This window comes from Ornithodoros turicata, chromosome 2 (genome assembly GCF_037126465.1).
Source record: "Ornithodoros turicata isolate Travis chromosome 2, ASM3712646v1, whole genome shotgun sequence".
Taxonomy (NCBI): Eukaryota; Metazoa; Arthropoda; class Arachnida; order Ixodida; family Argasidae; genus Ornithodoros; species Ornithodoros turicata.
Window position 1 is genome coordinate 54013956 of NC_088202.1, and position 25276 is coordinate 54039231.

General features: G+C 44.7%; 1 protein-coding gene across 3 annotated transcripts in view; it reads left to right on the forward strand.

Moving 5' to 3' along the window:
• The window catches only part of LOC135385411 (uncharacterized), a 144533-nt gene that overhangs the window by 114177 nt on the left and 5080 nt on the right, over positions 1-25276 (forward strand). For all 3 annotated transcript variants that reach the window (XM_064614713.1, XM_064614712.1, XM_064614711.1), the window contains 11 exons: positions 12572-12667; positions 14134-14256; positions 15070-15147; positions 15230-15308; positions 15435-15584; positions 15876-15978; positions 16515-16659; positions 17813-18000; positions 19226-19371; positions 19728-19923; positions 21403-21565. In XM_064614713.1, the coding sequence (XP_064470783.1) occupies positions 12572-12667; positions 14134-14256; positions 15070-15147; positions 15230-15308; positions 15435-15584; positions 15876-15978; positions 16515-16659; positions 17813-18000; positions 19226-19371; positions 19728-19923; positions 21403-21565 (1467 nt within the window). The remainder of the gene's footprint in view (positions 1-12571; positions 12668-14133; positions 14257-15069; positions 15148-15229; positions 15309-15434; positions 15585-15875; positions 15979-16514; positions 16660-17812; positions 18001-19225; positions 19372-19727; positions 19924-21402; positions 21566-25276) is intronic.

Consider the following 25276-nt stretch of genomic DNA (forward strand, 5'->3'; position numbering starts at 1 on the left):
CACGGCGCGTCTGACTCCCTTGTCGTTACGCGATGAATGTTACAAATTCTGTTTTGGCCGTACATTAGGAGGCTCAGGTGTCGCTCATCTTAGCAACGAGCAGTGTATTTATAATGACAGAGGGCATTGTGTAGTAGGGTTAAAACTTGGCGCGGTTCTACGATATGTATGTATATAGAGGACAACTCATAGAACATAAACTTGCTTTGTGCTCCGTTTAGGAACCTCATTGCGAGATCAATATCATGAGATCCCTCCCTAACGAAGCGCATATACGTATGCTGCTTTCGTCATATCAGATATTGGTAGAGCTCTTGTATATCACAACTATTTTGAAACGTCTTGCATCGCCCATTATGAGATCAAGGCCTGAATTAACTATAGAAAGGTCAACAACTAAAAAGTATATATTGGGTAGCAAGTAACTTTGAAAGTAACTCGTTACTTTTCTAAAGTAGCTTAAGAACTTGAAGTTCATTTTGATTACGTGTAACATAGTAGATTACGTAGTAACATAGCTACATTTCTTGCACAGTAACTTAGCTAGCGGTAACGAGTTCCCTTTGTCGAGTAACTTCCCCATCTGTGCTTATGTCAATCTAAAATGCAATAAACGCTCTTTCGCTTTTGGTTTTGCATCCCGAAAATATACTTTTCCACCCGATTTTACCCTGTTTTACGGATCCTGAAATAAAACCCGATTTTTACCTCCGTTGAAAAATAAAACCCGAAAACACAGGGCCCTATTTATAATGTGTACGTCACGATAGTTATCTCCTCCTTTTGATGTATACATGGCCGGGGAGAAACGAAAGCACTACACTGAGCAACCGTAGTGAAAAGTATGTAACACTTCCATGTTGCCACCTTGACTCGCTGAACATGCCAGTGCATTGGGGTGTAAGAGCAGTTACAGGGTGCCTATGCGATTGAAATTTCCTTAAAGTCTCGAAGCTGCTATAACATATTTTGTTTCAACTTTTCTCTGAAGCAGGTATCCTGCTATCTGCAGAACATTCCTTTTCAACTGGTCTTCCTTCGTGATCCCTTTGACACGCGCGTGTGTTCGGGTGTGTTCACGTGCTCAAAACTTGTGGCATTTCTGTTACACAGCCTTATACCGTGCGACTTCGAGCTTTCAGTCAGTAAATTCTATTCTTCTCGAATGTAAATGGAAACCCAGTCGGTTGTTGAACAATCTATGTCGCCTTTCATATTTTCGAGTTCCTTTGCGTATGACGTGAAATGGACCGCTCCCGTGGCATAGTGGTTAGGATGATCGCTTTCCACGCCGAGACAGGGAGGTGACACGGGTTCGAATCCTATCACCGGCTGTGCTATCTGAGGTTTTCCCCTCGGTTTTCCGAAGACTTTCCAGACGAATGTCGGCACAGTTTCCCCTGAAGTCGGCCCAGGACGTATACTAACCCTCTTGTCCCCCTCTCTTTCCTGCTGTCCTCTCTCCATCTGTCCACGTCTGTACGGTTCTCATAGCCACAGTTGCTTCGCGGAACTAACACGGATTTTAAAAGGAAGGTCCATCGAGATGTTTAGACAAGGCATGGTTATCTCAAGAGCAATTCTCCACCAAGAAAACGTCCAAGGGAACCTCCACTCAGCAAAGAGCGTCGCTCGCTACACATTTCTTCGCACTCTTCTATTTTCTTTTTTTGTCGCACAGTGTGATCAACTGTTGCAACTACGAGCTTGTCTTTCTTGGTTAAAGAAGACGAATGACAGAGAAGCGATAAAGCAGAAGTGCCTGAATCATGGCCAAAGAACGTCACCCGGGAAGTTGACGCTACGTTGCAGACTAAAAAGATCCCGCTTTCTAGAAGATATGAGTCATGTTTTCCTTCTTTGTTTTTGTGCTTGTTTGTTTATTTTGCATCTAGTCATCACCATAGCCCATGCCTGCTCAATTATCTTCAAAGTCAGAGGTGGAGACGCCCTATAGAGGCAGCTTGTGTACCATCGTCTTTTTGTATCGTTTACCATTTGAGAAAATTTTGAAGCGCCTGGTGTTTCTCTGAACGTATTGATGGAGCAATTCCTTAGTTTGAAACGAAAAAGCAGCCACAATCAGTCGAGGTAAACCTCAGCGTGCGGAGCCAACCGTTGTTAGAAGTTTCCAGGAACGTTTCAAATTAATGTCGAGCGAAGTTTTCGGTCTCAGTCCACCCACTGATGCCGATAGGAACACAATGTGTGTTTTGAGTTTTGGGTCGTAGCCAATTTCGTCGCAGTGCGAGTTCGTCGACATATCCGGGTTTGCGGTCATAGTGTACACTGTGCTGTGCTCATAATTTTGGATAACCTTCGTATCTGTACCCCCCGAGATGACCGATGGCCCGTCCTTTACCCGAGGAACCTCTTATCGGTCCACAACGTGCTTTCGCCGTCAAAACCCCCTAATCTCCCAGATCTGATATAATCGCGTTAAACGTGTTGACTCATTCAGGGGGAAACCGAGCATTACGTGTCAGCCATGGCTGTGGACAGCGGTTGTCGCGGGCTCCGGAAAAAAATTCAGCTCGGTCGACCTCCTTGCATCCTACTGCGGAAGGTATCGCACGCGCCTGTTACCATGGTAACGTTTACCCGCCTCTGCACGCAAATGAACGTTGTTGTGTGCGCCCGCTCATTGGTGGTAGCCAAGGTCGTGCTGAAGACTGGGAGGTGGTGGGTTCGAATCCTGCCACCGGCTGTGCTGTCTGAGATTTTCCGAAGACTTTCCAGACGAATGTCGGCACAGTTCCCCTGAAGTCGGCCCAGGACGCATACTAACCCCCCTGTCCCCCCACTCCTTTCTGCTGTCCTCTCTCCATCTGTCTGTACGCCGCTCAAGTTGCTTCGCGGCGCTAACACACACACACACACACAAAAAAAGAAACGTTGCAGTGTGATGCTTTCTTGGTTTTCCCAGCGTATGCGCGGGCAGGGTAACGAACGGATTCTGTAGTTCCTTTTGCAGAATTCAGGATAAAGCCTGCGGTCACGACGCCAAGTTGGTGGTTCTGATAGCGCCCACTTAGATAGTTTGTGGACCCCCACGTGGCATGTGACCGGACTCTGGACAGAATATTTTATGTATTGAGGGCCGTCATGATGAGAAAATATAATCAAAAGTCTTTGAACGCTAGGTGGGGGGAGGTCGTCGATTTATGCACGATCAACTCCATTCCGCTTCGGCTGGCACCTACACACGCAACGCTGAAATATACGTGATTCTTGTCCTCATTGTGCATTTCAGTTAAGTATAGGCCTGATAGACGCGTCGTACCGATGCATTGAACAGATGACACTAGAACGCTCCAACTGCACAACTTGTGTGTGCTGGGGATGATCTTGCGTGGATAAGAATACTAGAATCGCGCTTCAATCTCAACGGAACCGGAGGGGTAAAGAGTTTTAGTGCTTCGTACGCTGTCGCCTTTGCGTACGTAAGGGATAACGTGGTGGTTCTGCGCGATGCTCTCTTTAGATTTTGCGCGTGCGCAGAACCACTAACGTTACCTCTTACGTACACCGTCGCGATAGCGTACGATGCACTAAAACTCACAATAGAGAGTTTTAATATATCGTACGCTATCGCCCTTGCGTACGTAAGGGATAGCGTTTGTGTTTCTGCGCACGCGCTACACATAAACAGAGCTTTGCGCATTGCGCGGAACCACCACGCTATTCCTTACGTACGCAAGGGCGACAGCGTACGAAGCACTAAAACTCACTAATATCTTGACTGCGTACGAAGACACACGAACAGATAGATTTAGTATATCGTACGCTATCTCCTTTGCGTACGTAAGGGATAGCGTTGATGGTTCTGCGCACGCCCATAACAGAAAGAGAGCCTCGCGCAGTGCGCAGAACCACCAACGCTATCCCTTACGTACGCAAAAGCGATAGTGTACGATATACTAAAACTCACTATTGTTTCTTTCTTTCTTCTTCTTCTTATTATTATTTTTTTTTTTTTGCAAATGTAGTTCTCAATGTTGTCTTCTGTCTCCTGCGGTTAGCGGTTAAACACGCGCATTTAAAGGTACATCGCACTGAAGCTGATTGAGGTTGCCCACTTCCTTTTTTTTCTCCACACAAAGTGCAAGCCCTGGCAACAGCAATATGCATCTGATTTGCTTCACGTTGAACGAAGCAGCTAAAATACAGCGGAATACGGCAAGACAGTACAAGTGCTATATTGCTGTGTTCCGTTGCCTTGTGTTTTATTTGTCTGCTTTGATCACCGTATGAATCTTTACCAACTATACCCCACCTCTCCATTTACACTTCAATTGCACTTTAGTTTGCGTTTTTCACGGTCTATGCCGTCCTATACGTGTGAAACGACGCACTACGTATACATTTCTTTTACGAACCGTAATTTCCACCGTATAAGCCACGGTTTATCAGTCGAGAAGCGCTTTTCCATTCCACGCTGCTGATCATACATGGGAGCTAGCAAAAACAAGCTTGTGACACATGTGTTTCTGAAGGAAACGGACCCCCTTTGTTCTGCGTTTTGTAAGATCAGTGGTTCCTTGGGATGACGTAATACATCCCTGCCTTTCCTTTCCTAAATTCTTTGGCGAAGAACTCTTTTTTTAGCAGCGTGATGTTGAGGCACATGTATACGCACTGCATGACTAACAAGGGGCGGATGCATACTGCAAATGAGTTAGACAATTAGAAGTATCATTCACTTGTCGTTTGCCATGAACGTGTGCTTTGTTTTCCAGTATGACGCATTTCCGGCATACTAGCCGGGGTTTATCTGAGGGTGCTGCCTATATGGGAGGAAAGCGTTGCTGCGAGTAAAGAAAAAAGGCGAAAACTATTGTGTACCCTATTGGCGGTGTGTTACATATATATATATGCAACACACCGCCGCAATTTCACGCATATAGGCCATGCTGCGGATGGCAGCGGAACAACATTTTGTATGAATGTTTTCTTTTCACATGCTTTATACACGTGAAATTAGCGTACCATGTTTAATTTCTTTGGACATTTTGGTTCGCTTAAAATCTCGATGTCAGGGACATCGCATCCCCGTACGTCCAATGTTTATTTTATAGAATCGCAGCTGAACCGAATCAGAGGTCACCCCTCGACACGCTCCTTTAAAACGCAACGGCCGTCGTCGGTCATCTTCAAGTCACGGCTTGCCATCAGAGTGCAGCCGTAGCCGTTATAGCCTCGATACCCTCAATTAGTTTACCCCCAGTACAGCCTACGCTCTATGCGTGTGCGCAGGCTTCTGGTATTCCACAGTAGCTGTAACGTCCAAATGGATGTGGGTTGCGTTTGATGATGCGTTATTATAGACGGCCTCCTTGACCCATGTATCGCTATTCTCCGTCCAGACAGCGTCTCTCTCAGTCGAAGGAATACGGGGTGCTTGACCATTGTTTCTGTGCTGGAAGACCTGTTCAACTTGGTTTCGTCCGAGCGTCCGAGGACGTTACGGTGACAGGGCCACCGTACTATTAGTGTGTTTTTATTACTATATTATCGACCTCGGTGAGTCAGCTGGCATCCTGTCCTCCTACCGATTCTGCGGCTTTTGGTTCGCACCTTGCCGAAGACGTGAGCAACTCGATGACATGGTACAAGTTGCTTGGACGCGTCGATCTCCGCGAGGGACTGCCGTGCGCAAAATTAAGAGGCTGTGACACCCGGTCCCAAGATATGCGGAATCAATGTTAAAGATGGTTACATGCGTCAGTGTATACCTGCATTCCATGTTTTACAGCAAACAGTACAACAGAAGCGTACAAATAGGCACGACGAATACCAAAACCCATTCGGCTCCGACATCACGGCAAGCATCTGAACCAGTGAGGCGGCCGCGGGAGAGGTCACGTGTTTGCGAGAACCAGTGGTAATGTGGCCGAGGCTCTCGCTCCCCTGACGATGGAGTTCGAAGCGGACGTGCGTTCGACGGATTCTATCTCACCGACAACAACGCGTAGCAAATTATTTTTTTTTTATACTTTGGCGTGCAGTGCAATGGACTGGATGATGCAAATGAACCCCAGCTCTCTCGGATTTGCCAAGCAGTGGCTTCCCTCATGATCACATTTGTCTCGCGACGTGAGGCCATGATTTCTCATTATCACTTCGATGTACTTACTGTATTTAATCTAGGTGTCTAACTCTACGATGTATTTACTCTAGGTTGGTGGGTAGTGGGACATCTCGGTTACTCTCGACGCAAGACGCTTTTTAAATTTTAAAGCCCGCAAGTACACCATTCATTGCAGAACGAAAGAAAGTTAACTGTGTTGGGCAGCGGGTGAGAAGGCGAGCAGTGAGAGACCTCCTGCTACCCGCGAGGAATTTGCTACCGCCATGTAATCCCATTTTGTATCTGCAAGCCGGTACCATGGTACCGGCTTGCAGATGCCAGTGCTTGCAGTCACGCCAGTGAACATTGCAGGCGTTGAGCGCCATCCTCGAGAACCGGCGAATAACAGTTCGGGACATTGCAGCCTAGCGTAATATTATTGGCGGCATTGTGGAGAGACAATCATTCACAAGCACTTACTGTTTCGCAAAATATGTGCAAGCTGGGTTCCACGACACCTCACTTGTGACCAGAATGGAGCACGCATGGCAGCGTCTGAGCAGCTGCTGAACCGTTTTCAATCCGAGGGACTGGCCTCGGTGGCTCAGTCGGTAGCGTGTTCGCCTTCTGATCCCGAGATCGCGGGTTTGAACCCGGCCGAGGACGCCAGCAACTTGGTGGCAGGGTACAAGTTGCTTAAACACGCCGTCTTCCGCGAGGGATGTTAAATACGGGGTGCCGTGTGGTGAGCTTTCATCGCACGTTAAAGAACCCTCAGGTGGGCAAAAGCAATCCACAGACCGACCGCTGTGGCGTCGCTTATGATCTCAGTTGTCTCGCGACGTAAACCCCCCAATTATTATTATCAATCCGAGGGGACGAATTTTTGCACTCAATCGCATGTGATGAAACTTGGATGCATTATTTCACCCCGAAGACAAAAAGAAGCAGCATGGAATTGCGACATAAGGCTTCCTTGCTAACAAAGAAAAGCAAGATGCAGCCGTCTGCTAGGAAGTCCATGGGCTGTATTCTGGGACATGCGGGGTGTCAACCATATAGACTTCTTGGAGCAGGGTGTGAAGATTAATGCCCAGTGCTACCCCACGTTGATAAAGGGTGCCGTGCGAAACGCAGTTCGCAAGAAAAGGCCTTGGATGTTGTCTGCAAGGGTCATTCTTCTTCATGACAGTGCCCGACCTCATACGGCGAATTTGAGACTAGCAACCCTGACCGAAATGCGCTGGGAGCCCTTATATCCCAGATTTAGCCCTAACGATTACCGTTTGTTTAACACCTCGGAGGATAGACTTTCGACACAGATGAAGCCCTCCAGAAAGATGTCCTTCAGTGGCTACGACGATACCATAGTCTCAGAAATGAACTTTTACAATTCCCCCTCCTTTCGCCATTGGTCAGCTACGACAGCAGCGCACGTATTTCTGCGACAAAGGCATAAAAGAGTTGCCACAGCGATGGCAGCCGTGTCTAGATGCTCACGGTGAATACTTTGAAAAACTGACATAGTTTGAAATGAGAAAAATAGCCGGAGCTCTTTGGCTGCACGTATAGCATATGTTTGTAACTCAAACGTCGCCATGCCAGTACTGGACAGCTGTTTCGGCCTTATTAAGGCCGAAACAGCTGTCCAGTACTGGCATGGCGACGTTTGAGTTACAAACATATGACATAGTTTGGTGCTTCCCGAACTTTTCATTGTATTTATAGAAATAGAAGTCTCGGTCAACCTTGAACGACACTCGTACTTAGTCTGATTGGAAGTTGCGAAGCTGGACAGGTGGAAACTGTGGCAGGTGAAGTGAGTTTCCTGAGCTGTTTTGTCGACAGGAGTCTGTATAGATAAAGAAGAATATTATAATGATAGTGAGATGGTAACTGTGTCCTGCACCATCCGGTAATAACTATTGTGATAACGAATTTCCCTGTCTCTATCTCTCTTTTTAATTTTAGCGTCGAAGGTCGGAGCCCATTTGTTTAGCGAGCGTCGTTTTGGAGGCTTCTTCCTAGACAGGCACGTTTTATTGAAAATGGCGACGCGTTACGTCTTAGCAAAATTCGATTTAGAGAGTAACGTTTTTAGCAGAGTGGCCTAAACGTCGCGATGGATTCGATTTAGTTTTTGTTTCTCTCCTGTTGAGATACGCGGGGACGTATACCTGTTTATGGGACTCCTAGAAGTGGTATGCGAAGGCTATGAGGAAGCGAGGTTGTAGTGGCTGGTACCATCTTACGAAATGTGTGTCATAGTGAACAATTATACCTTGCACAAGAGATTTGTACGTCTGAAGCAGACAGGATTGTGCGCAATATAATTTGGAGTTCTCTTTGTTTTCTACATTCTCTTTTTCTTTTTTTCATAGGAGGGGGGGGGGGAGGCGGTCGTCTTACCACCTGTATTCTGGGTATCGTTTAGAAGGTACCATTTGTGAAAGTGCTTCACCAGACCGAAATGGTACATGCAAACAGTACACGTACAGGGCGACTCCTTTCGATATTAACGCGTTAGCGATTCAGCGCGTGACTAGTGTATTTGTATTCCCATCTGAAGGGCAACAATATGAGACGAAAATTACGTTTCCGGACGCCGCATAAGAGGAGCTAAAGAAAAGTGAGTAAATTTGTGAATTTTTTTTCTCGTTCTGTCTCAGGGGTTTAATATCACAATACATGTCTATTCTCATTAATTTCGTGGGGCTAACAGAACCTCTGTATGCAATAAGGGGATAAGTCGACTTATCCCCTTTTTACTATTTTTGCTGCACTGAGATCTACATACCAGCATGTACCTACCAAAGAAAATTTACGACCCTATTGCAATTTATTGGCCCGCTACAGGAGGGTAAGAAACGGGAAATGCGTGTGTGTCAGTGGGACGGACAATCAGATCAGGCCTCTTTTCCCTGTTTGGGATTTTTCGACTTAGGCCCTTATTGCGTAGAGAGGATCATTTAGTGAAAACTAATAAAGGCTTCGATTGGTAAGCTTAATTTTGGACTCATATTGTAGGCCGCTTAGCTGGGAGTACAAATACAATAGTTCAGTCGGAATGGCGCGCCCTTGCATCTTCCGCTTCATAGAGGCGCTGAGAAAATGAGAAAAGAGCCGCGAGAAAGCGAATTTTTTCTGGCGTCCTTGTGTGTCGTGGAGGTGACGAGTCAGAGGTTGGGTTAGACACGAGAGAAAGAGAAGAGGCGCTGCATCGTCTATTCAGCAGACGAAACGAGTACAAGAGAGTGTCTGCGCGCCGTTGCACATCATTCGAAATAAATGCTTTTGAACGAAACTTGCCGCGAAATCTAACGTAAAGAAAGCACACATTCTCCCCCAAATATTGCTACCATTCTACCAGTGATGATGCAATTAAGTCTAATACCCCTGTCAGACGGCATGCTCGAAGGACTTCGGGGAATTTTCATTTGCAAAAAATGACCTCTGACAGCCGTGTCAGACGGCAGCTCAAAGGACCTTTCTAAGAAATGACCATCAACGCGAAAGGAGGCCCCCAACGACATTTGAGGAGCAGAAAGGAGCAATCTCGACAACAGTGTTATGCCATTGTACTCTCGCTACCTTCGCAGCTGAATGTAGGAAAACCTATAAAATGTGGATAATGGAGTTAAACCGTGTAAACGTATTTAGATCCTATTTAGAGAAGTGCATATGGCTTCTGCATCTTGATTTGTGGCGCACAGACCAACTTCAAATTTCCACAGCAGACAGGGAAAACGAAACCGAAAAAGGGAGCTGGTGAGGGCAGTCAGTTGAGGAGCACTCCTTTCCCGCCTGTCTGGCAGATGCCCCCGAACAAAGGTCATTTGAGAGGCCGAAGGACATTTCTCGCAATTGACATTTGAAATGCTGTCTGACTAGGGTATAAGACAAAATAAAAGACAAACGTGCAAGCACAAAACCTTTATACTATAGACCTATCCCTGTTTGCAAACAAATGACGTCAGGTGGTACAACAGCGCCGCCCACTTGTTAGAGTGGAACTACTATAGCAAAAAATCAATAGGTCACAAGAAAGTCATGTTTAAACGTGGCTTCTCATATTGTAAGATTTTTTTTAAAATTCTTTACAGATTATTCTGCTCCATTCTAACGGCAGCCCTATCTTTTCGGTGGCTCTTTCTAAAGATGGTTACTGGACCCTCCATCTTTTGCAGCCTGAAGGGCACGAGTTTCTCTAGGAGTGCACGTGGTGTCTCTATACAAAGCGAGCGCGAACTAAGTCGTTATAACAAACCACGTTCCGCACAGGATTACGACATTGACTTTCAGACGATGCTAGCAACTCTTGGGATGAGGACTTCTGTTCTTTCTGCGGTGAACTGGGAACGCGAATCAAGACAGGAAAGCGACTAAAAACGTGACCTGAGCTATATGTCGAAACCGAAACCCAAGGTTCATTCGCGAGGACGGTGTTCTCTAAAAGTGCCCCCTATTCTCAAAGTCTAAAACGTAGTTCGACAAAACGCGCCTTCCTTTCGCAGAAATGTAATTCGCTAAAGCGTAACCTCTCCTCTAAAATGTTATTCTCTAAAACCAGACTCGCTCAACTGTAGAGGAACTGTTGAAGATGCAGCGGGAATTTCTTTCTCTTTTATTTGCCCGCTTTTTCATCGTCAGGCTTGTAAGAATCCAGTAAAGTCACGACTGGACGATATGCAGAAAACACTACTCCGGTGAGTGGAAGAAAGGAGGAAGAAACGCCGGGGCTGCCGTGTAGTAATCGAGGAAAGCGCGAAGGATTTCCTCCGCGCGTGGGGCGTTTCGGGCCAAGGGCGATTTCTGAAGCGCAAAATCGATCTCAAGGATCGTTGAATACGGCACTTTCGATTCTCGAAGTAACTTCGAAAATGTCGTGTGAAGCTCTTGTGCAATATGAACATTTATTATTTCGTTCTTCGACGCTGGTATGCACATTCCCACGTCGCTCACGTCTCGCCACTTTTGTGGCCACGCTTCTGTGCGGGCTTGCAACATCTCATACACTCTGGTTTACACTTGCATAATCTGTCCTTGAACCAATTTCTCTCGATAGCTCAAACATGGGCAGTTGAAACGAAGTGCGGGTAAGGCACCTTCTCCGCAGTACGCTGCTGTCTCGCGGGGGAAGACGTCGTTATGGAGTGTCGTTTTGTCAGTTGTTACCGCTCCCGGTCTTTTTGCGTACTTAATGTGACGACAGCGGCGAGCATTAAACGACTAACGGTGTTTCTCTTGTTTTTTTTTTTTTTTTAATCCAAGCGAAATTTTAAGTTGACTGACATCGGCAGAAAGCAAACGTGATTTCGGTTCGGTTGATTTCCAGTTGAGTAAAAAATAACTGTTTATAGCGATGTCCAGTTCAGCTGCGGTTCCAATGCTTGGTACAAAGAAGTCCTTGTGGAACGTGGTGTAACCATATTGCCTCAGAAGTTGCGGTGAGAAATTCCATACCCTACACAGGTTACGCAGCGTCTTCCCACGCATGGCGAAGAAGAAGACAGTATCTTAAGTCTTTGAGTCACACAAAATAAGCAAAAGAAAATTTTAAAATTTAGTAAGACTCACTGAGTGTAAACGTTTTCGTTCAGAGCCCTTTGTGTTAGTCCATACAAGGAGGAGGCCTGCTCAGTGCCTCCTTTATTATAGTATAGCGATATATAGAGCTACAGTGTTGTCTGCTTCAGCCAGATGACAGACAGTGGCTCACAAAGAGCAGCTGATGACAAATTTCTGTGCACCGCTTCCTTTACTGTCTAGGCCACAATTAACAGCCTGTACAGCAGTACCTTTACAAATTATGTACAACACCCATAAAGTGTCCTCCATGACAGAGAAAACTAAATTACTTATGAAAGATGAAAGAAAGACTTGAGGCCTTGTATGTGATTGTCCCTTCTATGTTGTTCCAGCCTCAGAACATCAGTTCTCTCATGCTAAATTACTTGTTGAGACATACCTTTATTGAGACACTTTCAGGCGAATGTCTGCGGTACACTACGCTGCAATGATAATGTACTTTATCGTGCATTGTACATATTTATGCGTACTAAAAGTGCACTATGCCTTCATGTTTCACATTTCTCTTGAATGTGGGGTGGGGTGGAAATAAGGGTCTTGCTTTTTTCTTTAATTATGGAAGATATTGGTGACTTGGAAGCTCCTTAGACAGCTTCTTACGCTGACAGGAACATCATGTCTGTGAGCTAAATTGGTCAAGCGACACTGTAGCACTTTTAAGAATAGTATCCCATTGGAGCACTGGTGTATCTCCATTAAAAAATAAATTTTTAGAGAATTTAAGAATATCTGTCATTTACCAGCTCTTAACATAGGGCATTAGAGAGGCACTTGCAGACCTTTTATTTTAGGCGAGGCTGCATTTCTAATTCGTTTCCACTTTCCAGTGTGTCTCGCTGCAGTCTATATCGTAAACTGATTACATCCCACATGCCGTACCTCATGTGATCCATTCATATTTTCCTTCAACAGGAGGCAGTACAGAAACTTCTCACAGACTACCTGCAGCGTTTTTCCAGCCTGGTGGGAAACTTGCTCAACTGTGGCTCTGTCCTCAACTGGCTTGAAGTAAGTTTGTCATGCTAAACTCTCCTTTAGGAAACTCTGTCAGACGTCTAATATTGTCAAGGGTTCTGTTTGACATCTACATACGCCTTTCTTTGTGGTACATGTGCAGTGTCATGACTGGAGCGACCGAGTCGCAAAAATTTGAAGTAATTCAGAACATTCTGGACACAGAAAGAAAAAGGAGGCTGCTCACTCTAACAGCAACATTACATGGCGATGGTCATCCATGTCAGGCGTTACGGATACAAAACGAGTCAAAATGACAAGCCATAACGGATAACCAGAGAGCAGATTTTTAGGCCGTTTTGTCGGGGGACGTCGAGATACTGCCTTATAATGTTCACAACACGAATCAGGTCGAAACGGACGTTTTAAAGGCTTGTCGTTCGTGCCTTTTTCGCCTTTTCACCCTTTTCTTAACAAACAAACAAAAACGGCCAGCTGCTACCCCCTTTGTTCAAAGCCGATTGACAAGGTCGATGGAGGGCTAAGACACGTTTTGTTAGCACGTCCCTGCCAAGAATTTAACTGTACACATGCCCCTCCTCTTCTTTTTTTTTTTTCAACATCCCCATTGAAATATCTAAAAAAAAAAAAGCTCAGTACCCCCTGAGGTCGATTTCTGTGGAAACTACTGGTCCCTCTAATCTGTAGGGATCTAATATCTAGGGATGTGCCACCTGAATCAGCAAATCCACAAATCCTCGAATCCTAGGTAGGGATTTGAGATTCGTGAATCCGAATCCCAGTGCCCAAAATGGCGAATCAAATCTTTCGAATCCACCAACCTCGTCTGTTTCTTTCTCAAATTGGCGCCTTCGAAGTCCGCCGAAAGCCTCATTGGCCGACAGGTGTTTTCTTGTTTGTTTGTTCACACAGCTCTGGACTGACAGAATTCAAGCAGGAACTGTTACATTGCAAGTCTAAAAGTAATCTGGTTTCGCTTTTGATTCTTGCTTAGTTTTATGGAAATAATTCAGACTCGAGAATTTATGCATTTCTTGTAGTCGATGAACAACATGTTAAATAAATTACGTTTAAGAAGAACTATATGGGTACATTTTCCCCTGAAGCTGAAGCGTTATTTAATTTGTTTTCCATTAAACAAAGGCATCATATTCCGCTTTTAAACACTTTTCACTAGAAGTATTTTCTTTTAAGCTTTTTCACCTGTTTTTAAAGGAAGGATTCGAAAGATTCGAGATTCGTGGATTCGTACAACCTTCCTTGGATTCGGATTCGGACTCAGATCCGAAAAATTTTGGGTTCGTCCCATCTCTAATTATATCAAAAGCACTAAAAACCTTTGGGACACATGGGGACGAAACACACAACACAGAGAGCTTGCATTCGTGCTCTTTACTGATGACATATCTGTAGTTCTATGCCAAACCCCGAGCACAGCCACTGCCGTAGTTCTTTCTGAATGTTTTTGCTTGTGGTTTATAGCGGTTTTCCACTTGCAGTTGGACAACCGTGGCAATCGTCTCTTGGTCACAGATGAATCCGCTATCAATACACCTGCAGTAGCTGCAGCCTATGTCACCAAGAGCTACCAAGCACAGGCTCCAGACGAGATCTCCTTTGAGGTAATAGAACACATGCTGTCTAGGCTGTATCAAACAGATAATGTTATGAGGCATCAAGCTTAGATGTGTAGGGTTCTTCTCGTGGGGAACGCTTTGAACATGCTTCATGCACAACTGTACTATATCTCTACCATATCGTCCTATCATGTCATGGTGTATTATGAATAGGGTTAAAGGAACGATTTGCTCTCCAAGCATCAGTCCACAGATTTTTGTTTCCAGCAGTGCATTGCTGTGTTCTGTGTGCAGTGTGTCATTGTTTTGTAGTGCATTCCCTACCTTACCTAATGTCTGCTTCACATTTCACTGATTTGAGACGTATAATTTATTATCAGCACTACGAATCATTGAAACGCGGTTTGAAATTGTCGTGCTGTGAGAGATATGCGCAAACTCAGTCCAACAGCACTGTGATAACAAGGGGGCCTTTTTGCCTCAGATGCGTAAATTATTTGTATCAATTGCTCTTGCTGCGCAATTCTTTGCGCCCCACTGCAGGAGAATACGCGAGGAGCAGGTCTGGAAGAGGATGCTCACGGAAACGTCACTGCCAGCTCTCACAACAAAATATGTATAACTGTGGAACTGCATCGCGTTCAGGCAAACGGGCTCCCAGGGGGAGTTGTTTGGAGACTGATGCTTCTGCCAGACATATTTATTTCGATTAAGGAGCAAACTTTGCCTCCAAGACATTTGTGTTTGCCAATGGCAGAGGGCAAGGGTGTGCACTGCAAAAAGTTCTCTGAATCCTGCATCTCATCCCCTGCACAAGGTGCATTAGATCTTCCTGAATGTGCAGTTTCTCTTCTGCAGGTGGGTGACATGGTGTCTGTGATTGACATGCCTCCTGCTGACGAATCTACTTGGTGGAGAGGAAAGAAGGGCTTTGAGGTGAGCATCGTTATGATGGAATGAGCACCCACAGTGTTGAACATAAAAGGCTTCAGATTTTGCTGGTATTGGTGCATTTCAGGTGGGATTTTTTCCGAGCGAATGTGTACAGGTGATCGGAGATAAAATTCCCCACAACCTCAAGATTCCAACAAAACCAGGTACTGGCCATATTGGAATGCTTTCTCATTTGGGTTGTATGTTGCTCTCGTAAGAGCTCTCTTGTATAGTAATAGTATAGTATAGCAATACTGTGTGAGTGAATACATTAATGCATTCCCTTACAGTGCTTCGTAGGCATGGCAAGCTGATCGCGTTCTTCCGGTCGTTTCTGCTGTCTCGGCCGTCTAGGCGAAAGCTGAAGCAGAGCGGGATTCTGAGGGAACGCGTCTTCGGCTGCGACCTCGGAGAGCACCTTACCAATACTGGCAGGGATGGTGAGTATACATGCCTATCTTGAGGGTGTTCCTGAGGTGGGAGTTGTGATGTTGCAGTTCATATAATCTAAGTAGACCATACAGAAGAGGAATGTGAAGAACGCAACAAGCGTCCAGAATAGTAATGATATGCAAGAAATCCAGCAGTGAAGCCTATTTTAATATTAGCAAGCTTCCATGCAGTAGTTCTAACAAATTTATTGTTGCATTGCATTTACCAGTGCACTGGCTGTAGCACTAGTAGAGCATTCAATAAGGCACCCATTACATATTGTTTCATATATCTTTCAGTCCCATTGGTACTCACTAGCTGCGCCAAGTTCATCGAGCAGTATGGCATCGTGGATGGCATATACAGGCTATCAGGAGTCACTTCAAACATCCAGAAGCTTAGGTGCGTTCTCAAGTACATAATTGCTGAACTCCTTGTTTGCAAATTGTGAGACAATGTAGTCTGCTTCTGGGACCCATTCTTGCTTTGTGGATTACAAGCTGGGTTTTTGATATTGTATCATAGATTGCAGGCAAGATATTCAGTATGTGTCATTTTCCCAGCAATATTGGAAACTAATGCATTCAAGTAATTCACAAAAGCCATTGACTGCCTGCACCAGGATTCAAACCTAGGGCATCCTGACTTACACTCGTGGATGCTAATCATGGAGCCTCAAATGTGTGTGTATGTTGTGTCTAGATGGAGTTTGGCTCTGCTCTGTCTTTCTGCAATATATTCCGAATGGGGACCAAGCGTACCATTAAAGTGTAACACTTTGGGGATACTGGCTATTTGAGATTTACAGCATGTTATCTTTTAAGTACCATAGTTTATTGTTGACCACTGATTGGCACATCATTGCCATTGTTGCTGATGTGCCATAAAACTCTAACCCATGAGCTAATGGAGTGCTGTTGTACTGCTATGAATTGTAGGGTAACGTTTGATGAGGATCGTGTACCAGACCTAAACGAAGATGAAATCCGTCAGGACATTCACTGTGTGGCATCACTTCTTAAGATGTACTTCAGGGACTTGCCCAACCCTCTGCTTACTTACCAGCTGTATGACAAATTTGTGGTAAGTAGGGTATCATTGCAGTCACTTCATTCTTTTGTTCTTGGAGGTGTCTGTGTGTGCGTGCTGTGGTGTGGTTGGGGAGCATCATACTGCAGTACACCAACACCTGTGAGAGAGGAACAGTGTAAACGTGAGCAAGAAATTAGGAATAGTGAGCTTATAGACAGCCAAACCTAATTTGAAAGTTTTATTGCAAAACACAGTCAGAAACAGAAGTCAACGACACGACAATATAAGTTTGACAACTACATCCTAATCCTTAGAAATGACCCCATTTAGTGAGTGTAGTGTAAGGTGTGGAAACTGGATTCTTGCTGGTCTGTCTTTCGTAGAACAACACACCTGCAGAATAATGCAGTGATAGCTCAGACAGCTTAGAAATAGAAGTCGGCCCAGGACACATACTAACTCCCCTCCTGCCCTTCACTCCTTCCTGCTGTCCTCTCTCCATCTGCCCACGTCTGTACGCCGCTCATAGCTACAGTTGATTCGCGGCACTAACACGGAATAAAAAAAATATAAAAGCATAGAAATAAACTAAAAGCAATGGAACAGAAATGAAGTGTGCCCTGCTATTTAATTCTTATATATATTTAATTATGACAGGAGTGTGCATCTGTTTTGTCCAGTTGACAGCAATTGTTCACCTTGGTCAGTATGACGACTTGGAGTGCCTGTGTGAACTAGTTTTGTATCATTTTCTTAAATGGTCCACTTTGGTCGTGTTCCAAGATGGCATGTGTCACATCCATCCAGTTTCTCAAAATATCTGTTAATTCAGTCTCCATTCTGCTTTAGGTTCTGCTTGACACCATAGCCACTCATTGTTCCACGGTACCATCAGGAATTAAAGTTTTATTTTTAAAACTTCTTTACACCTAGTTTTTCTGTATGCCCTGGCAAATTTTCTGTCGCAGTCGCATACATTTCAGTACTACGAAAAGACAAAAGATCTGATTTGTATTCGGAAATTTGCTATTGTTTAGTGTCACCTGATGCCAGGAAACATTTGTAAAATTCTCACACATTTGTGGAAACATGTCTTTCTCCAAATTGTGGTGAATACACACTGAAATCAAAATGTACATGATATCTTGTCTCGGTTTGTTGTTCACAGTTGTCATTCTAATACTCAGTGTTTCATCACTCTTAGGCTGCCATGCAGTTGCAGGGCACCAACCGCCTGCAGCGCATTCGAGAGGTAGTGAAGGAGCTCCCTCCGCCTCACTATCGAACATTGGAGGCGCTTATTAGACATCTGTCCACGGTGTCGGACCATGGGAACCGCACAGGGATGACGGCAAGGAATGTGGCCATTGTCTGGGCGCCCAACCTTCTCCGGTACTGTTGCCATTTTTGTCGTTACCGATGATCATGAGCAGCGTCACTGCTAGGGCAGCGGGAATATCTAAAATTTTTGGATTCCAAATCGAATATGGAATTTTGTATTTCAAACTTCGAATGAAATCAATAATGAATTTGTCAATGCTGGCTGTTTTTTTTTTTTTTTTTTTCGTTAAATGGAACACTCCAAGTGAAAAAAAGATGCTTCCTGGCACCACCGAGCCACATATCAAGCTATGAAGGGCACAAAATATCAAGTTTTATTCATCACGTAACGCTAGGCCATATGTAATTTATGCACAATACTGCTTGGAACATTAACTCCGGATGGCCTCTACTGCTTTTTCCTGGTTCTCCTACGCGCTCGCATATCGACGTTTCTTGGTTGGTCCACTTGCACTCGTGACAGCTGACAAACGCACATGGAGAAAATTTCGGAAAGAATGTGAGTACACCACTGTTGAATACCGAAAAGAACAAGAAATTGGTATGACATAGACCTTTGCGCCGATGCAACTTTGACTGGTGTCATCCGCACCAACAAAAGGAAATTGGACTTCGCGCGAGGCCTGCAATGCGCGTTTTCGCATCCAAAAACAGGTGCAAAGAATCACCCACTCACGTCGGTCCTCCAACCAATACATATCAGCGTGAACGAGCCATTCAAAGACAATTTGCGCAAACTCTACATGGAGTGGATGTTGTCCGGGAACCACAGCGTTACACCTACTGAGCGTATCAAGTGGCCGTCAGTCGAAACTCGTGTGCTAGTGGATATGCGCTGCATGGGAAACGGTGTCTCCGGATATCATAGTCACAAGTTCCAAGAAAGCTGGAATATCCAAGAAACTCGACGGAACGGAGACGACATCATGTGGGACAGCAGTGGTTCGGACCATGAACGCGACGTGGAGGACTCGTTTTCGAGCAGTGATAGTGTGATGAGGAATGTTAAATTCATACTGTGCGATGAAGGTACTGTCAGCTTCAGTGTTACAAACCCGCTTGTCGCGTCCACGTAAGGGCCGTTCTATAAATCCCCGCTTAACTGGCGCACTTCAACTTATTCTTTTTAAGTGCGCAGGTTGTGCGAGCAAATATGGTATTCCCTCGGTTACATATCTGCTCCATTTGTATTTGCTTCAGTTTTAAAATGACTAGTGTTCGCACAAAGCTAATGCAGCTGCTCTAATTGTTACAATCGTCTTTTCTTTCTTGACAGGTCCAAAGACTTGGAAGTAGCCAGTGTTGGCGTGCTCAAAGTGATAGGCGTCCAGGCGGTGCTCACAGAGTACCTCATCTGCTACGTGGACCTCATTTTTAATGACAAGATGCCAGCTTATCCAAGCAGTCCCGAATCTCAGCAGAGTAAGTTTGTATCTATTGGCACTGTTGCACTACGTGCGATATCACTCTCGTAAAACTACTGACTACGTACTGTCAAGAAACGCTGCTTTGACAAATGGTGCTGCACTGTTAAGCGTGAGTAGCGGCGCAAAAATTTACTATTTGTTCCGTTTTTATAAATATTTGTTATAGCTAATTGAGCTTATCTATCGAAATTCTGAAATGATGCACCTATTACATATCTGACATGCAATCTAGCACTGCCACTGCACAGTTCTTATCAGCGCACAATTGCTAGTCAAACTGAATAAGCTTTTGATGTGAATCTAGGGGCAGCTGTACTGAGAATAATATGCCACTGCTTGTTGTTGTTAAAGGCACACCACGAAGGAACAGCCGGCCCAAATCTTTAGCTATCTCCACTCCAACGAAGCTCCTTTCCTTGGAGGAAGCACAGTCACGAGCACTGGCTTCTAATCTTCCTGGGTCGCAGCCACAGAAATATATTGACGTTGGAGGAGGACCTGAGAATCTTCCTGCAAAGTATCACACCGTCATCGACCTTCCACTTGGGTAAGATTATATTGTGTTTCTGTCATGGGGACTCTGTTGGGCTAGCATAGTGCTGAAGTTCTGTTGTGGCATATTTTCAAGTGAACATTTAGGAATGTATAAGTGTGGATTTTAAAAGTCTGCCTGGTATGCTTGTCCATGACCTACCCTGCAGTACTGCACCAATGAAGTTATGGGCATTGTCCGTGACAATAAATACTGGCGGGTCCTGCGAAAGTCCCCATTCTTCAATCAGCTGTAGGAGCAAGTTGTGTAGATTGGTGCTGTTATGGCTACCAGACATGTGTTTGCAGGCCAATGCACAGTTGTGGGCCACAAAGTCCTCATCCATAATGTGGCATGTGAATGAGGCATAACTGTCACCTGCATGCGATGTCCAGCCATCTGTCGTTATCGAGTAGCACTGGGCGTTCTTCAAGTTGTCCCCAATCTTGTACTTTGCCCTCTCAGTTTCCTTCTTGTATAAGTCAGGAATCGCTGACCGCGAGAAAGTGATTCTGGACGGAACGGAACATTGTGGTTCCCCACAGTGCATCAGCTCATGGAAACTCGGTTCCTCCACTATGGAGAACGAGCGGAAGACGCCTTGCTATGAAATGCGTGATCTTCATAGTGAGTGCTTTCACACGTGCGTCTGACGACTTCAGTTTGGGTTTGAAGAATGCTTGCACTGTTTGCGGTGTCCGATTTCCAGCCCAGTTCAGGGTGAACATTGCTCACTGATGCAGACGGCGTCACGTGGGCTGATCGCGAGTTTTCTAGAAGTCAAAAACCGGAAACACTCTACTGGCTTGACGTGTGCTGCTCCACGGCGAGTGTAGTAACAAGTGGGAAAGCATTTCTCATTCTCTCCTGCGAGCTGTGCGTCTGCAGTGCGAGCGTCCCAGTGCGTGGGGCAGCAATGGTTCCCCATGACGTGCACCGCAATTATTAGAAACATATTTAAAAAAAACGAATTATTTATGAATACCACTGTTCGATTCGAAGATGGAATCGAATTTCGCGTTATTCGAACGAACATTCGTAAGTTTCCAGTATTCGTACCTGCCTAGAAAGTATGATTTGTCTAATGCTTTGGACGGAACGGAGGACAATGAGCTGTGGGCAGATAGCGACAAAGAAAACAGTGGTGATGAAAGCAGTGATGAATAAATAGTACTGTGCATCGTTTCCAACTGTTATGCTGCCTCCAAATCTCTGTTTATTTTCTTCCCAAATTTGTGTACCCCAAACTCTGGGATCGTCTTCGATTCAACGTTGTCTTCGATTCAAGAAAATACGGTATTCGATTTTTAGACCTTGCATCGTTGTTCACTGGTCCTCGCCTGCACCTGGTACCATTATGTTGTGCTTGGCTGCAATCTAGCCTGCGCCAGAAATGCATTCGGCACGTGTGGTGCAAATGGCCACACGGTATTTGTTTCTGTCTTTGAAGTTTCGCCGTGTGTAAAATTTGTGTACTGTGGTGGCGTTTTACAGGAAACGAGGCAGCGGCAAATTAAAGAAGTCTCCTCTTGGCTGGAAATCTTTCTTTGTGCGAGGTTGGCATTCAGGCAGCACTCGGGAAAAGGATAAACACTCTCCCGGACTTCGCAAGACCAGTGCAGGGTCACTGCCTCATCATCAGAGCCTTCCAACTCAGGTAAGTGCATTTCTTTCAGATGCAATAGTAACTGTTCTTACAAGTACCTCAGAACCACAGCCAGTAGAGAGCCGGATGTTTTCGGGTTTTATTTTGGTTAAAATTTGGGGTATAGAAATCTAGTGTTATCTTGTCAACAGGATAACATGGTAGGAATCGGGTGAAACATTTATTTTCGTATTTTTTTCTGGAGAATAAAACAATCAGAATGGGTAAAAATTAGATGTGTGAATATTGAAATATTCTAATATGTATTGAATACGAATATCCGCAAAATTGTCCTTCGAATATCGAATATCACGTTTTAGGATAAAGGCTTCTAAGAGTTAATTAAGTTAAGAGTCAGTTAAGTTAATTAAGCCCCCAGAACAAGCATAAACACAGTTGTGTTCTGCTGACCCTTACGAAAATGCCCGAAGTGCTAATAAGCAGTGATGGCCACTAACTACTTCTACAGTCGTTTAACTATAACTACTAACTACTTTGTGATTGAGTAGTTTAACTAGTAATTCAACTACTTTTCAGGGGAGTAGTTAAAACTACTTTTTTAACTACTGCAACATAGTTTAACTACATCTATAACTACTTAACGTTGTCCACCAACACCAATCCCTTGTAGTGTTCGTGTAGCGTTCACCTAAATATGAATCACAAGCAATAATAAACTTTGGCCCAAGCCATTGCTACGATCGTCAAATACAAAGCTCGCGGTGGGATTCTTTCTGTGGCTATGCGATGAACTAAGTTGCAGAATTATTTCGCAGCAAATGAGGCTTCAATGCTAGACAAGCATTAAAAGTGAAGATTTAGTACAGATGCACGACACAATTGCTCTGCACCTCCGTTCTCATCCAACAAGTAGGTCAAGATAAAAGTCGGAAGCAGAATCCTGCCGTAAAGCTTGCGGCAAAATCGGAAGTAGTTGGCGCCTTCAGTAACCTAACTACTGTAGTTAACTACTTAAAATAGTAGTTTAACTAGTAGTTGCCACTACATTTCTGCAAGTAGTTGATGACTACTTTTTAACTACAATCAGGTAGTTTAACTAGTAGTTTAACTACATGTAGTTAACTACTGGCCATCACTGCTAATAAGGAATATGTATTAATGTATTGGATTAGCATAGGGCATATATGCTTATATGCACGTGTACGCTAAAATTATTCTCACAACGAAACAATGTTCTGTTCTCATGAGGCAAGCTGGAAACCATAAAAATGACTTCCACTTCAAAAATTTCTCATGGACAGTGAACACTGTGTTGGCATTGTAAGTGTTGGTGAAACAGACAGAATGGAAGTAAAGGGCAATGACATGTTCAGAATGTGGGATGGTTTAGTGATGAGCACATCCCAGGAGGAACATGAAGGTGGCAAGTGCTTTCTTCTTGCACTGACAATGCCTTCCGCGTCTGTCGTGTAGGTGAGAAACTGCATGGTTTCACTGTGCTGTCACGTGCGAGACCATCGTTCCTGACGGTAACGCATAGTTTGGAACATCCATTAGTACAGTAAAACCACGATCCTCTACGATGTTGTATGGCTGAACTCATTGCTCGAGTCGTGATCAAAATCGCTCCATGTAGCTTGTCAACATCTGCAACAACAGTTAGTGGAGTTTCAAATGACTTTGCAGCATTATTGTCATCTTAGATGCCACTTTTTAACTTTAGCTTTTAACTTTAGATGGCACTTGGTCACACAGCGCCAGAGTCGGCAAAACTGTCGAAATATCGTCATGTCTCACTCTTCGATTATCGCGTCATCGTGCACGACTATGGTTTTATTCTATATTGCTGGCTACCACAAATCAAAACTGAAAAAACTTGTTCGAGACGCGGGTTTTTGGCTGCAGTGACATGGTGAACTGTGGTGTTCAGCACGACACCAACAAAATTTTGACATTTAACCGGAAATTCATTACACTGTAGGCCTTATACGAATGTTCAGAGTTCGTTGGCAATACACTAAAGCCACTATGCTGACAATGCATGAAGCATACCGCTGTTTCGCTTTTGGCTGGGGCGAACTTTAAAATGGTGGCTGCACACAACTGTGTACTAGTGTTGGTTTCGGTTACCGAACGTGTAGCAACACATTCGCATATGAGGGTACCTCGGAAACTTCGTGCATCGCTTTGTAGCTGTTCTACTGCACATGTTCCATTAGGAACGGCTCCCCAATGGCTTTCAGTGCAACCTTGGAAGTCATTGGGGAGGTGTGTTTGCTTAGCTCAGTTAGTAGAGCCCTGGAGTGGTAATCCAGAAGATGTGGATTCCAGTCCTGCAGCTGGCTAACCTTTCCAGCTACTTCCTTCTTTCTTCATTCATGAACATACTGTTAAACAAATTACTAGCACACCACCTCAGCACGACTACACTAATCCAGTTGCAAACACAATATACCTAGTGCCTTGCGTTTCATGGTAACACACTAAAACCCTATTTTACACCCCAATTTTCATCATTATCATGTGAGGTAAAACCTGAAAACCTGCAAAATTAACTTGGCAGAGTGCCAATTCAGCCACCAAAGCGGGCGTGGAGGTCTTTCAGCATTCCATATTGAGCACGGCTGTCCTGCATCATTTGTTAAATCTCGTTAATGTCGCGAAAATGCGAGAAGCACTGTTTCTTCTATTTCCCACCCACTATCACCCGATTTTACCCTGTTGTAGGGCTCCTGAAATAAAACCTGAAAACACAGGGCCCTAAATACTATACTGTAATTTCACATGCAATAGCTGCACCACGTATAAGGCCTGGGTCCCATAGCTTTATGCGAGCAGCAGCAGAGAAGCTTTCTGCTGCCGTGGCTCTGCTGCTAGAGGTGTCCCATAGCTTTGTTTTGAACACTGTTTTGGATTAGCGGCAGCAGCAACGTAGGAGGCCTAAAACGTGTCTGCAACTACGGTATTGTTTCAGTTTTGAACATTCGGAAGGCGTACGCAGTAGCTAAGCCTTTTAATGCACACACGTGGGCATGCTATCCTAGGTGAAAGGCCAAAGTATGCGATATATATTTTGGATTTGTAGCTCATAAGTGGACTTTGAAATAATTGTGGTGGTGTGGTAACAAGTTCATTGTCTATCTCTATCCAACTTTTTTATTGTCTGAAACCTTCAGCCGTCACCGCCCTGCTAACCCTAAACACCATCTAACGAAAACAAGACCAACAAACCTCCTGATTGGCTCGCGAGACCGGCTGCCCAGGCTGCAGAGCAACAGGGCAGCACAGCAACCAAAAATTCGAGTACAGGAGCAGCAGTGAATTTCTGTTGCTCAGCAGCGCTGCTACTCTTGCCCAGTGCTATGGGACCGCTCATGTCGCTGCAGCTCTGCTGCTCCACTGCTCAAATTGAGGCTATGGGACCCAGCCTTAAGCCACGGGGCAGCTCCTTTTTCAATTGTGGCAACATTTCTGGCACATAAGCTGTGGCTAATAGGCCAGAGGTATATCGTGGCCGGATATACCACGTGTTTTTTTTATTCATTACAGAATTTTTATAAAAAAACTAGCAGAGCAAAATAGATGCCATTTTAGCAGGAAGGGTTATACGGCCAGGCGAACATCCTGTAGGACAGCGTATGCAACTACTGGATGACTAATTAGTTAAAATTCATCAATTAATTTATTAATTAGATGTTTTCTGGGAAATGCGAGAAAACACAATTGGAGCCAGTCATTATTCAAATCCATCGTCCTTATTAA